The sequence below is a fragment of the Toxotes jaculatrix genome, chromosome 8 (assembly GCF_017976425.1).
Source record: "Toxotes jaculatrix isolate fToxJac2 chromosome 8, fToxJac2.pri, whole genome shotgun sequence".
NCBI classification, from domain to species: Eukaryota; Metazoa; Chordata; class Actinopteri; family Toxotidae; genus Toxotes; species Toxotes jaculatrix.
Window position 1 is genome coordinate 23,123,610 of NC_054401.1, and position 15,481 is coordinate 23,139,090.

Consider the following 15,481-nt stretch of genomic DNA (forward strand, 5'->3'; position numbering starts at 1 on the left):
GACATAATAATCATAACACCCAGCAAAAAATCATGCTTGATTACCAAAACATAAAAATTAAAACCTACACACGATGCAAATATAAAAAAGAATTAGGATGTAATGATAATAACAATAACAACAATAATAATAATAATAACAATAACAATAACAATAACAATAACAACAACAACAACAACAATAATAATAATAATAATAACAATAACAACAACAATAATAATAGCCGTTATTATATTTATCATCATCATTATAGTTGGTTTTATTTTATTTGCATGTAATTGTTTGAGAAAGTTGCTCCTCGAAATTGTAGTCATGTCTGAGTAATGAACTAATTCGACCAGTTAAACAAATTCTAATCAACTTAAATAAACAATACAATTCTGAAGGCTGATCAGACTTTGACCTCATAGTACAGAGCTGAAGGCGACTAACGAGTGTGTAACTGTAACTGCTGCACAGGTACCCTACCCAGAATAAAAATTTGATTTTAAAAGAAAATAAATTTTGAAAATTTGTGGAGTCCTCTGATATGGGAACAAATCTGCGGTACATTTTTAAACAAATATAAATCTTTCTTTTTATTTTCATTTGTTGGGCCCTTGAGCGAGATGGGAAAACCGGACGTTGTTCAGCAAGTGAGTCAATTTTTCAACTCACATTTTTACGTAAGCATAGCCCCACTGGGAATATTGTCCTGGAGGGTAAAAAAAACAAAACAGAAACATTATCTGTTCACAAGGATCACATTATCTAAACAGAACAAACTGCGTCCTCATTTTTTTTTTAATTTCGCACTGGCTGTAAAGACTCAGACTTAAAATCAATTCAGAGGCAGCCTACCGCTTTACACACAGGCCCATTGGCCTGACTGTATTGTGTTTACAGACTGATCAATTTAATGAACTGAACTCAGTCCTGTCAGCAGGAGCATTAGACTGAGTGAAGCTTAAGAGAAAGTGTGACCTGATATCAACTAGGTTACTTCGTTTATTACTAGAGCTCATCTCTCACTGAACTGACACACACACACACACACACACACGCACACACGTAGTGGGCAAAGAGTGGACAGTCACATGGTGAACTTCAACGGTCTGTGTGGGTTGTGTCATCAGGAAGCTTTATCTAGCTGGCAAGGGAGAGGCTGCACTGACGGTAAACATTACATTCCAAACCCCGGGAATAGGCAGAGATATCTGGTCAGGGTTAGAGGATGATTGGGGTGAGGTTAAGAGGTGGTTAGAGGGTTAGGGTTATGGTTAGGTTCAGGTTAAGGTATAAACACACATCGAAACAGACTCCATTTCCCTTAGAATCTACTACTCCCAAGCGCCGGGATGTTAGGCCAACCCTGCACTGACTGCAGGCCACTGCACTCCACTGCTCTGATTTAATATGATCTCCATATGACCTGTGACAGACAGCCACTCTTTAATTTCTGCTCCACTGCCCCTATTGCCATGATCTGAGAAATCCATTATAGTTTTCTAAGCTGTATAATCATTTTGGATTTATTTATTTTAACAGGTTGTGACATTTTTAGTAATTTCAGTGTTGCCCAGCAATTAAAAATGGCTAAGTGGCAACGCTGTGAACATTACAGCTACAGAAAGTAAAGTGCTAAGAGAGAAAGATTTGACATAGCCAAGGAGACCCTTGGCCGCAGAAATAAGAGGTCTGTCCAAGTTTGACTGTAAAGTAAAAATGGAGCCTAACCCTGTTATTCATAAATTCCGACGTTATACTTAGGCCGTGTTATTTATGATTCCGATTCAAACCATGATCCGAAAACAACAAAATAATGCCCATGAAAAATGATTGAATTTTTATTGCCTTTTCCTTCAGTTTTCATTATCCATGTTACTCACCACTGCATTCTGGTTTAAAATTGTAGAACATAGTCAATTGTTTAAAAAAAAAAAAAAATCAGGAAAAAATAGATTACATACTAACACCTTTCAGGTGCTGCCCAGTGTCGAGTTTATTCTCTACTGTCTTAGCAAAGGTGAGCTTCCACGGCCATATAAGGGCTCGCGGCATGGGAAAGAAATAACGAATATCACGTGGAATGATGCATTCCCGAATTCCTCGTAAATCCTTACTCACACAAAGATTTCGTGTTGTAACTGCACGCACCGCTTGGATAGAAATATTGACAAACGTTACTTTGACACACAAGCTATGGTCTACTATTTAATTGCATTCAACTGGATATATGGTATCCGATGCCGTACTAACCGATATAATGTGCATCAGGTATTTGCTTGATGCACTTATGGATTTATTTATGGTCGTCCCCGAAATCGACCTTTAAATATCACGTCACCCTGTCATCTATCACAGGAAATGTCTAGTGTGTGGAGTCCGCCACTATATCGGGTCGCACGTGTGTGCCGAACAGTGAAGCGCAAATTTCCTACAGGTCGAAAATGCAACACCAGGCATACGGAAGCCGCGTTGGTGTTTACTCATGACGTTTGAGCCGAAGCCGTTGAGAGATGTGGCTAACGTTAACGAGATGATAAGGTTATATTAAATTTCCAGTTTAAGAAATCGCTTCAGGAGACCCACGGGAGTCAAGTAAGGATAGGTTTTTTAATCATTTTACCAGTGGCCACTCGTTTTAACCAACTGAAACCAACGCACTTAGGGCGACTTCTTCTCAGTTAGCTTAGCTTCTTTGCTCTGCTGCTGTTGTGTATATAGATAGAATGACAGGAGTGTAGGCTTTAACTAGCCTTTCTAGCTTTAACTACTCCGCAGTACGTAAAATTGTTTACTACGTAGCATGACACGGCTTCGTTTAAAACACCATGTTATATTTAGTTACGCTACCGTGCATTCCTAAACAGAATAGCTAACTACTGCTGGCGTTTCCTCTTAAGTCGCAAGCATAAAAAGTGATATCAAGCTTGAGGCTAATATGAAGCCGTTAATATAACCTCAAGTTTTACATATTAGTGGAATATGAGCCTGTTGTACTGGGTCTTTTTCATGCATATAGTTTGATTTGTTCAGGAAAAGCTCAGGTGCATATCATATCTTTAATTATGACATCACTGCATTTAGGTGTCCCAGTAAATAATACCGGTGAGCTGGCATCTACTGCTGCCTTGAATGCAGCCATCATTAATGTTATTAATTTCACCTGTCCTCTTGTCCTGTGACGTTTCAAAATACCTGCTGTGGAAAAATGTTTGTTCTCTGGTCTAAGCCTCAAAATAAGACTGAGATATAATGGAAAAAGGAAACTTTAAACATTCATGCTGTAGTGTACAAACAAACACGTTGTTGAATTACATCACAATGTTTTGTTTAATGTTTGGCCTGTGCTCAGGACAGGAACAAGATGTTGGAGTCCTATGTCACCCCGCTCCTCATGAGCTATGTAAACAAGTACATCAAGAATCTGAAGCCATCTGACCTGCAGCTATCTCTCTGGGGAGGAGACGTGGTGCTCAGCAAGTTGGACCTGAAGCTGGATGTGTTGGAACAGGTACTGTATATAGAATGTAAACTTTGCTTTCTTTAACTTTTTTTCTTATAAAACCAAGACAATACTCATTGGGTTGACATTGTATTTTCACATCTAATTGAACATAATAGGTAAATACTTTGTTTGTAGGACGGCCATGTAGTTAGTAGTAGTAGACTGAGGCCTGCCTTGTCTAGTAATTATGACTTACTGTCTCATAATTACGAGATCTGGATCAAGTAATTATGAAATAAAAGTCTTTACTTGTGTGAACAGATATAAACCTTTACAAGAAACAGGAAGTAAAATGTTTCCATGGATACAGTGAGTTCTACTGTGGGCTGCAATATGAGCCCCATTTTTTAGCCTGTATTTGTTCACATTTAGGAAAATTAAAGTAAGCCGAATTAGTTATTAAGAGTTCCTTTTTGCAGTCTACTATTGGATGTACTGACAACTATCACTGAATTACTCAGATGCTGAAGAAATCTTAAAAACTTGATTGTTCTCAGGCGACTTCTGAAGAGTTCCAAGTGTTTGTAATTAACTTAAAGTCAGATCTCATTATTATCTGCCATAAGTATGAGACAAGGTTTCCAAAAATTTTTTTTTCTTTTGTGAATGCAATGTGCTTCCATAGTTAAACAGACATGGCAGCGCTAACATTTAACTTTTAGATTAGATTTTAAATAATTTCACTTACAACATAAAGCAAATGGTCTGGAAGGAACTGATGAGCGGAAGATAAGCATGTTTCCTTGTAGAATATATTTTTCCATTCAGTTGTGTCTACATGTTAGCTACCATGTATATAGTGTAGTTAAGGTCCGTTGCCTTGACTAGAATCAGGGGCAGGGGCTTCCAGAGGAGTAGCCCGGGGAGCTGGGGTGGATCGGTGCCTTGCTCAGGAGCACTACAGCCATGGTCGCAGAGGCAGGGTTAGGCGCGTCTCCTTCACCTCCACCGTATCTGTTTTTTTGCTCTTGGTCGAGGGATCAAACCTACAACCCTCCAATCTCAGGCCGGTCCAAAGCCGCACTCTTAACTTGCTGCGCCACGACCGCCCCTGTGGCACAGCATGTTGGAGGAAGTTTGATAGATAGATTTACTCAGAGTTTTTGCTCTGCGGAGTTATTTTGACACAATGTTCTTTTTTACACTTGTAATGTCTGGATTAGATCAATCTACCATGAGTTAAAAGAATTCTCTCTTGAGTGGGCTCTGACTGCTTCTGAAGAGCAGACCAAAACACTACCTAACCCAACAGAGATTGTGATGAAAGTTCTTATTGGAAGCAGCTTCAAGCCAACCGACAGTGGGAACCGCGTTCTGATTTTGATATGTAACGCTGTGTCAAAACCTTGGCAATTGTCCTCCCTTTGTCTTTGTTTTATTGCATTTGATTTGGACAGTACCTCTTTTAAAATGTGCAATTAGAGATCATCTTCTTAAAATAAAAAGTAATTTTTAGTGAAACATTGTGAGGGTTATTGAACAGACATACTGTAAATCCAGCTTTTCCTTAGAAATATGTTTGGTTATTAGTTTTTTTGGCTTAGACTTAGAGAGGAGGCATGTGAGGCCTGTGTGTAGGCAGTCTGGTTTCATGGGACTCGTTCTTACACAGAGTAGTTCAAGATGCAGAACTGTGATTTGTCTGCCTCTGAGAAAATCTGGCTGATTTTGTTAAAAGCGTGACCTCTATATAATCTGTAGTTGTTGTTTTTACTATCTTCTCGTCTTCAAATATTAGTTTCTAAGTGCTGTGTAGAAAACAGATGGATGAAAGGTCCAAATAATCTTGAAGTCGCAGCTTCAGTGTTGTCTGCACTGCAGATGTGATGCTACGGTGCAGATTATTCTTTTCTGTTGTTTTCATCTGTCTGTGTCTTTGCATGTTTATAGGAGTTGAAGCTACCTTTTACATTCATGAGTGGCCATATCCATGAACTGCGTATCCATGTGCCCTGGACCAAGCTGGGCTCAGAGCCTGTAGTCATCACCATCAACACCATGGAGTGCATTCTCAAGCTGAGGGATGGAGCCCAGGTTAGTTCTTCACTGGTATGAGAAGTATTACATCCTTGATTGCTCTACAGGGCCCAAACGGGGCTGGCCAGCTCTTCCTGTTATTTATGTAAAATTCCTCCTCACGCCAAAGTCAAGCTTTCTCATTCATTTTTCTCTCTGTGTTTCCAAGAAGTTTTGGCCTTTGTTTTGAGTAAACAAATACAGATTTATATATAAAAAAAATAAAACATGATGAGCTTTTTGACCCTGCAAAGCTCTGCTGCGACAAAGACATACTGTAATTTTGAATGTACAATAACATGAAGAGAAACTAAATGACAGGTTTTTATTACCATTTTTTAAGTTCAGCTGCTTCTCAGATCAGCAGCATCAGTCCCTCTGGCTTTAGGAGTTTCATGACCCACTGCTCATGGCACCCCTTTCTTCAAGTTGGTTTGGTGAGGAAAGGTGCACTCATTTGACTCTGTGACACATTATCTCTGGCCTGCAGATTGTGATTCAAAGCTTTCTGTCTGTAATGAGCTGGCATGATGACAGCCAATCATCCCTCATACAAGCATGAAATTGAGAATATAGGTCTTGGTTCTGTAAGTTGGGAGAATTTGTTTTGGACTGTTTTAGTGAAGCCACATTTGCTAATGACAGAACTTAATCCAGAGCTGGTGCATTAAATTCTGTCGGGCTCCGAGTGATTAAGGATACTGGAAGCATTTACCTATAGAAGCTAACAGCTCATGTACAGAAAACAAAGCCCGTCAACCCCTCAGGCCAACAAACACAAAATCGTCATCTCAGTACAATCCAGCAATCATGCTGCTCGCTCATGTCAAGTCAGCATTCAGCTAATCTGACATGTCCAGTGAGTTTAGTCCCAGAACAGATGCAGCACACTTTGCACCCCGAATGAGGACTGCTACCAGGATTTGTCCCAGAATGCCTGATGGTCAGTACACCACTGAGCTAGTCTCCTCCCCTCTGCCATGATGTCTGTACTGAGAATACTAAGCTCGTCTCTTCTTATAGCTCGCTGAAGACCCATAGTTGGTTGTGTGTGATGTAGAGGCGTAAAGCTCAACACAACAAGTTACACAATGCAGGAACAGGCATTCAGGGCACAGAGTGGGAACGAAAGAGGCATCATTCTCCCTATTACAAGTCAGTGTACCATCAAAATGAATTAAAAGCTGTCGTTTTAAGGTGAAATAGCTGCGTAATGTTGCTTTAAATAGCAGTTGCTTTTGTCTTTCTTACTCATGCTTAATCACTCTGATGAGAAATGCACTGAAAAAGGAGGAGAACAAACAAAGAAACCAGAAGCAAATAAATCACTGCCTCATTGGGGCGGGATGATCAATTTATTCTTTTTAAAACAGTGATTTGGATTGTAATCTACATTTTAAAGGCTTCTGGGGGAAAAAGCACATTGGCATGAGATGTAAATACCAGCTGCAATGAGGAGCACATTTTAGAATTTGTGGATGAAAGTGTGTTGTCATCCATACCACCAGAATTAAATATTTGCAAAGGCTCTTTCAATTTATCAAGAGCAGTATCTGCCTTTTTTTTTTTTAAACAGATGGATTCCAGCACAAAACAAATATCAGCTATTCTTTCCCCAGATTTTTGTCATTTAAAAAGTTTGCCAGTTTGGTTTCCCTTCAGGAAAGCACAGTACTTTCACTCAGCAAAGTTGTTCCTTAAAAATAGGAACAGCTTCTCTGACCACTGAGCAGAAATATTCAGACAAACTCAAAACTCTGAGGTGACTTTACTGAACCTGATCAGTACTATTCACTGCTGCACCACCTCCGTCTGTAGTATGTCATTATTCTGTTTTATTCAAAAAGCAGTGAACAGTGCTTCTCATGAGCTACATCATAAATGTAATGTTGTTGTAATGTAACATGAATGTCTGTTACTGACTGAAGTTACACCACCGGTCAGCTGAATGCCACTTGACTGATGAAGTTGCCCCATTGGGCGACTGGCCGAGTGTTTAAGTTTCCTCATTGGTTGTTGCTCTTTTTGCACATAGGTTTTGACCTGGTCCTGTTTTTTAATAATTGGGTCTCCATTTTGTGTGTCACTTTAACAAAGGCAGAGAAGAAGAGAACTGCAGGCTGGTAAACATAGATGTAAACGATACAGTTTTCAACCCTGACAAATCAGCTTCGTAAATGCCTTATGAGGAAGAACGTGTATTCACCATATTTGTAAGACCTTAAGAATACACACAGATGGTGGGCAACACAGAAAAACAGAGACTTTTTTTGTTTAGAAGATAACTCCACACCTCACCTTTAAATCAGCTCTGTGTAGATTATTGATAGGAAATGTCACTTGTCACGCATCATCGTGGGCATAAATCTGAGAACAGTTATCCAAAGAGTAATATTTATATTATTGTGTTCAGTTTAGTGATACAGATTTTCATTTGTGTCTATGAAAGGCATTTTTCCTACATTCAGTTTTGCACGAGAGCCTGGTCCTACCTTTGCCACCCATGCGGTTTGCAAAATTGAAAGTGTAACTCAGCACTGGCCCTTTATGGGAAGGTTGAGGTTTCAAGGCCAGATGTCCCAGAAGAAACACATTTCAAGGGAAGTCAATTACAGCTAATTACATAGACTGCGGCAAAAAGATTTGTAACACTTGAGCTGCCCAGAACTAATGGTAAATATCATACTATGCAGGTGGCTACTGCTCATGCGATCAGGTTTCTAGTTCAATGGAAATTTAAACTTGTTTTTTATGCTTCATACACAGCTTAAGCCCGTGCACCAGCACCGGCACTGGTGTAATGCATGTAATCTCAAAACAGCTGTTTGTTACAGATGTTTTCTAAAAAAGCTTCTAGTCAAGAAAAGGTTTTTGGTGAATTGCAAATGACATTTGGACAAATAATTCAGTGTTATGTACACCCAGGAGACGTAATTTGGAGCAAAGCCAGACTTACAACAGAAGTCTTTCTAGCGTGTGGAATTTAAATGAGCTGCTACACTTCTCTCCTGTGTGAGTGGGAGGCAGAAGGTTGACTACTGTGTTCTTAAGCCAAGAAAATGCAAGCCAGTTTTCTTATATACTTTAGATTTGTGTAATTCTCTAACTTGTATTACTTTTATTTCATCTGTATTACACATTCAACACGTTAGAACATTAACAAAAAAAAAGCAGCAGCATTTTCTGTGTCATCTCTGTGGGAGCAGTTTCCCACTTTGGTTAGCCCAAAGAGAATTTCCTTGATTGAAGGAAAAGGTCTGTAGGCCTTTGTCACATTAGTCTCACAGAAACAAGATTACATTCCCCTGGAAGTTACTTATCTTATTCATATACATGTCCGGCTCTGGTCCAGTTTTAATCAGATCCTTGCAGGGATGCAAGGATTTTGGCATAGGTGCATGCAAAACTTGGGTCGTGACAGTTCTCCTTGAAGCCCTCAAGTAATTTGGGTTGTGGCCCACTGGATTTTAAAAGAGCTAAAAATGTTGATCTGTGGATGGAAAATCTTACATTTTGAGTTGAGTAGATTACTAGTGTCTCTGTTGTCCAGTAGAGACAGGAACTTTGTGGTAGGCCTCATGCAGCCAAAGTGTGGAAATGATAAATGATATCATTAATATGGTTTGTTTTCATAATTACTGTTAAAGCTGGAACGCTGGCCTGTAAAAACATCCGTACGTCTTTTGAAGTTCATTAAGGGTTGTGTAATTTGACCGGAATTATTTGGACCTTTTTAATGTTCATGTTTCCCCTCGAGAGGAACTGGGTAATATTAGGGATATTGAGATTGCTCAATCGGGCCCATCTGCAAAGCACCAAGAGCAGCTCACAATTATAGTTTCCAGCAAATGTGGAAATTTGGGAGCTCAGCAGCAGTTGGAGATTACAGCTCCTGCTGACAGTGTAATTGCTTAAAATAAGCTATAATGAGGACTTGTAGTGCAGAAAGTATGGTAATAGAAAAAAATGTTGTCAACTTGTTTTGACATTAATTTTGACAAACCGGAGGCCATTCACAAACAAAATGCATTAGTTTTCATATATGTTTTACTGTGTCCTAAAGTCTTATTGAGTCAATGCTTCTTCCGTTATTTGAAATTTAGACAGTTTGCGTGCTTTCTGCAGTCCACATTCCTGTTTTCAAATCACTACCACATTTGTTTAGTTCTCAGATTTATTGTACATTTAAAAACTTCTTCTTTTATATTTATCTACTCTGTATTAGTTCAAAAAATGTAAATCGTTGTTGTTCTTGTATGAGTTCAATTAGTGTGGACATCTCCATGTGAAATTAGACTAAGCCCTGGTCTATGCCTAAGAGCTTAATGTATGTAACAGGAGATTGGTCATGGGGATGAAAGGGTTTTGTGTAGTCAACTTAAACTTCTTTCTTCTTGTGCAAAGACACATTGAGTGTGGCCCCTCTTGAGTTACTTGATGAGAATGAACAGTTTGATCTGAGCTCATTCTAAATTAAAAAGCAGTGTCAGCTGCACAGGATAAAACAATGGTTTTTAAATCTCTCATTTATATTCTGAGCCTGTATGGAAACTGGAGTTATTAATAGAACTCATAAGGTCTCCATCCAGTGTATTATTTGCCCCATGGAAATCTCATGGAAGGAGACAGTAAGTTTTCCCAGCTTCACACCAGACTATTCAAATTTGGGACAGATTTTCTGTATTTGGTATATTTAATTTTCTTGATGAAGACTGGAGCTGGTATGTCATGCTGAGCATTTGGTGCAGGGCATCACTGCCCTCAAGCTTCTCCCTATAATGAGGAGATGGATGAAACCTTTGGTAGGAGATAGAATTTATCGTGCAGCCATCTTTTAGGAGTTTTATTTTTGTATTTGTAGCTATAGATGTAGCAGTAACAGAAATTGGCAAGACTGAACTCAGGCTTTAATGAAAGACCTAACAGCTAACATTGATGTAATGTTACAAAATTACGGGCACATTTTCTTTTCTTCTTGACATCCTGGTAAACTGCTCCAGATGTTGAGGATGAGGTGTGATCAGCAAAGACAGAGAGGAACTGGCTGGATAACTCTAACAGTGGATCATAACACTCTCAGGCACTCTTTATTTTTTACGAGACAAAGATAAGGGCTTGGGTTTACCGAGGAGAGTCTTTCTGGTTTTGGCTCAGCTCGCTGCTTGATCTGGGAGTTTTATGGCCGCTGAGTGCATTTGCCACTGATGTGGAGGTTCTGATTGATGCATTGCCTCAAGATGATTTGGGGAGGTGCCTCTGAGACTTGTTGGTTTGGCATATGGTCCAACTAGGCCCTTTCTTCTGTAAGATTCCTTCCAAACTATTTTTAGGACTTTACACCACCAAACCTCATTGCTCCTAAATAATGGGTAATACATGTGAATTAGGGAAACCCTTCTGGAAGACTTCTTAAAAACCCCAAGTTGTTATTCCATCACTAAATCTACCACCTACTAGACAAAAAAAAATGCTGGAAGTTTCTTTGGAAGTTAAAGAGAGATGTATAGATGTGATAAACGAGTTTTGAATGTTCAGACACACAGGTTTTAAAACTTTGCGACTTCAGATGCAAAGTTGATTCCCTGTTGAGGAGTTATACTCTGGATGCTGCTGCTTTAATATGTGGTTTTGCCACCCAGGGGTTGCATCCACAACCCACTAAAAAGGAAACCTACTAAATAGGAAGCTGTTGCCAGCTTCTGTGTGCAGGCTGTTGTAGTGGTCTATTGTAGTTACGCTTTGCTCTCTGGTTGAACTAGAGATATGTAATTTTTGTTGACAGAGTGTGAACATGTTATATAGTGACAATGAACAAATTGAGGAGCGTATTCTTAAAAATGAAACATGCAGTCAAATGTACCTTCACTGTCAGCCTCAGTAGTGTGCAGTCTTCCTCTGACAGAATGAGATCCAGTCTGTTTGTGCTCATCTTTCACAAGTCAGAAAACATAAAGGAAAAAGTTAAACAAGTAAAAGAAAACAGCCTGTGGAAGTATGCAATCAGATAGCACAAACTGGATAATCTCTGTCCCAATGCCATCCGGAAATCTTGCCTTTGATTCTCCAGCTCTCAGGGAGTAAATGGCTTACAGAGATTGCACCATAAATCTGTCTGATCATCAGCTCAGCGGGGCCTTGTCTTCAGGACCGAGGAGACAGAGGGCGAAGACATGGAGCTTTGGCGAATCTATTTTCCTTGAATCCAACCCCCTGAAGCAGTAACAAAACCCATCTCTGACTGTAAATAATAAAAAGATGGAGTAATGTTGGCACTCTGTAGATTCCTCAGGCAGGTTGGAAGTCAGAACATGCGTTCCGATGAGAGACAAAGAAAACACTATAGAAAAAGAAGTAGACTAAATATCGGAGCGTATGTGCTTGAGAGTATCCATGAAGGTGTCTGAGTTTGTAGGTCCCTGTGTGTGTGTTTGTATTGAGCCATTTTCTTTAAAAAACAACAAGGCAGCATTTCCATGGCTTTGAAGATCTTCAGGTAAACTTCTCCCAGAAGCTCCCTCTGTGATGGTGCCTATGCTGTTCTCAACATAGAGTGACCCATTACACTGGTCTGTGTTTGGCATTCCAAAGTGATTTAAAGCATCTGCACAGGGCAACGCACAAGTGTGTAATTCCAGCGGAGGGCCTTGTACCCAGCCATCACTGCCTGTGAGTCAGCCAAGGCTACACAACCCACAGCGTTACACTGCTTTGTCTTTGAGGTCTGGTGGAGGTTTGGGATCCTGATGGAATGAGGTTACTTCATCCTCTCAGACAGTCCTCAAAAACAGGAAAGCAGTGGGGGGGGGGGGGGGGGGGGGGTTAACCCATCAGCTTCCTGCATCCAGTGAGTCAAGTGGTGATCCATACACTGTGGGCAGCTGCTGCCGCTCCACAGTTTAATCCCTGCTCTCAGGCCATCCGGACTACAGCAATCCCTCAGTGGAGCCTATTACTTGATGGGTGCTCCTGGTAACATTGCAATCTTGGAGACGATTACCTTGCAGCTAAGGCTAATGTTTGCTTTATCAGTGCTTCCTTCAGACAGGAATTCTTGGAAGAGATTGTGTTGCACTTAGGAACACCATTTGCTTTATGAGTCTGAATAGATACTATAAGAAGTGATTTCATTAAATGAGGGAAGATATTTACCACTTTATATTGCTTTTAAAATGATTGTTTATGTGTTGTGAGTCAGTGTGACACAACTGGCTATCATTTCACTTACTTTAATTCGGTTTGTTTTCAGGTGCTAAGGCCGTAGACCAAGGCCACCAGATCTGGGACATTTCTCTTTATGTAATTGCTTTAACCAGATTTACAGAGGTGGATATTTTTTTTCTTTGGGGCGTCACAGAAAGTCACAAAAAGGAGTAACACGGTAACTGGGTGCCTCTGTGTGTAATTTCTCAGTGGAGAGAGGTAGGCTTGTATGACTCCATGTTACACAAACTGTGGGTGGTCTGTGTTTTATGTCTCAGGGTGAGAGTGCGCTCCATTTAGCAGACCCTCACCCCTTTGACCTATGAATAATTCCACTCTCATTATAGAAATGATGATGCCATAGAAGCACAATATTTTACCCCATAAATTCAGGCATGCAGATCTAGTCAGTAGCAAACTATTTGGTAGAGTGTAAATCCTGTATTTGGTTTCTAACACGTGATCCATTTCACCTGTAGATCTTGATTCTGTCTGTGACTTATTTGAAGGTAACACTTTATGGTTGTTAAAGCCAGAGCAATACTGATGCTAGTGTGTTTCAAAAGGATCTGAGTTAGATTCCACGTGCTCCAGATGTGCCACAATTGGTCAAATTTGCTTTTATCTTAGTCGACCCGGGCCCCTGTAATGTGTGAGTAAGAGAAGAAGAATATATTATAAATAACTTCATAACATGTCACTCGCCACAGGGTGGTGGAGAGAAGAAAGGGAGATTGTGTGGAGAAGGCAAATGGATAGCTCAAAAGATAATAAACATGGAGAGCTTGAAGGAGTGTATCAGCCTGGCTTCACACTGATCATAGTGCTTCTTTAAAATGACCAGCATGATGCTGATTGGTTTAAGACACAGCATCACAGAGATATCAAGAACTATGAGGTAAAGTCATATTCACAATTCATAACTTAATAACTTTAATTAATATTTGAAAAGTTGAAAGTAAGGATTATGATTTTAAGCTGTAGCATTAAAGCAAAAAATAGGATGTGAAAATGTCAAAGTTTGAATGTGCTTTCTGTTCTTAATGTTTGCAGTGCTATTAAAATTTGACTTCAAGTCAAGCTTTCGAGCATGACTTGCAGACATTTAACACATCTCCTTTAAAGATTCATATCTGCTCTTTCAGCTTTGCATTCTGGGATTTCTAACATACTTTTAATTGGGGGAGGATCTGACACTGAAAGAGCAGCTCAAAACAGTCCTGACAAACCCGAGCAGTAACAGAGAGTTAATCTTCTCCTCCTTGCTCTAGCCATGTACAGCTTTGCAAGACATGTTCATAAACTCAGATATTTATTAACACATTATAGTGCAGACATGAGTATAAAGCAGGCATTCAAATTTTAAATGTTCAAGTCCCGTTTTAAATTTCCTAACTGTAATTAAACCTTTCAAATCTTACTTTTAATTTCTCAGATCTTAGTTTTGTGGTTCATAAATCTGATTATGCTCTATAAAAGAGAGGACGGCTCTCCCGCAGGTTTGCCAGGGTCAGGCCTCAGAGACCTGAGATCCATGGACAGGGACTGGGTTACGGCTCCAAGATGTTCAAAGGATGCACCTGAAATTATTTGTTTCCAAAGTGAGGCTGGCGATATTCCACCTCTCAGTAAGCTGATGAATGCTGACAGTACCTCAGTTGCATTGGATCACGGTGTATGCAAACGTAAGGCCTGCTGCATTCCACTTGCATGCTCGTGCGCTGGAATATGGCTTTGGTATTTCTCAACATTGACAGAAGGTCCTCTCCCATTCCTCTCTGTTTGATTTATTCTATCTTGCTGGTTTCAGAACATCGATGCTCTCCAAGAACACTTAGGCCTCTACTGTTTGTGCCTTCCAGCTGCACCTCACGTGTGCAATTAAGTTGTCAGAGTAGCCTCAGCCACTGCTTGCACTTTTCTCGGAGGCCGGTGCTTACACCCTTCAAGGGGTGCTTATGTCTCGTATAATGTGCTTAATACTTTGTATGACATAATGGCCAAAGCTCAGAAGAGGGACGGTTCCGTTTTTGACAGATGAATGTCAGTTTATGTTAAAATCAGGTCCTGGCCACTAGTTGTCAGCAACTCACCAAAATAAGATGATGAAACATTCTCTATAGGATACTCATGTTCTTTGCCATTTGTAAACAATATTAATTATTTTCTTATCATGAAGGAAAGTAGCAGGTTTTGCTGAAATAAGTTTAACTACACGATGAATACTTGGCAAATAACCAGGGATTGGTTATTGTTTCAATTAGAAATTAACCCACTGAAAACCGTCACTGTGATTGGGAATTCCCCCACGTGTCATATGGGACTCAGATAAGATGTGTGTGTGTCTTTGCTCATGCCTGTGTATGTGTATATCAGGGTTCTGTGTGGAGTGTTTTATTGTAGCTAACACATTGCAGTTATTAGCATTAGGGGGTAGCTGTGCCAGTGTAAGCAGCATGCCTCACATGCTCAGCCCAGGCTTGTGGTTAGCTGATGGAGACATCTGAAGGACCAGAGCCTCTCAGATCTAAATCAGGAACAATTTCTCCTTCTTTCCCATTCTCTCGCTTTTGAATTTTTTTTCCCCTCCACTTTCCTGTTGTCTCACTTGTATTTTTCTTATTTTCTGTCTTGGCTTTTTGTTCTTCTAGCAGTTGTTGCTCTCACTCTTTCTTTTTTCACGCTCTTTACTCTCTTTCCTTTTCTTTCCCTGTCCCTTTTCTTCTTTTCTTTTTCTCCTTTTCACCAGTGAGACAACATTTAGGCATGTCAAGT

General features: G+C 39.9%; 1 protein-coding gene across 6 annotated transcripts in view; it reads left to right on the forward strand.

Moving 5' to 3' along the window:
- The first annotated feature begins 2,462 nt into the window (after nucleotides 1-2,462).
- Nucleotides 2,463-15,481, forward strand: part of LOC121185668 (vacuolar protein sorting-associated protein 13B-like) — a 362,080-nt gene continuing 349,061 nt past the window's right edge. For 5 of the 6 annotated variants that reach the window (XR_005894381.1, XM_041043973.1, XM_041043971.1 and 2 more), the window contains exons 1-3: nucleotides 2,482-2,580; nucleotides 3,338-3,496; nucleotides 5,381-5,524. Coding sequence is in view for 5 of the 6 variants with exons in the window: in XM_041043973.1 (XP_040899907.1) it covers nucleotides 3,350-3,496; nucleotides 5,381-5,524 (291 nt within the window). In the remaining variant the exon portion in view is untranslated. Of the gene's footprint in view, nucleotides 2,581-3,337; nucleotides 3,497-5,380; nucleotides 5,525-15,481 lie in introns of all 6 variants that reach the window. The other variant, XM_041043972.1, reaches the window with a different exon arrangement.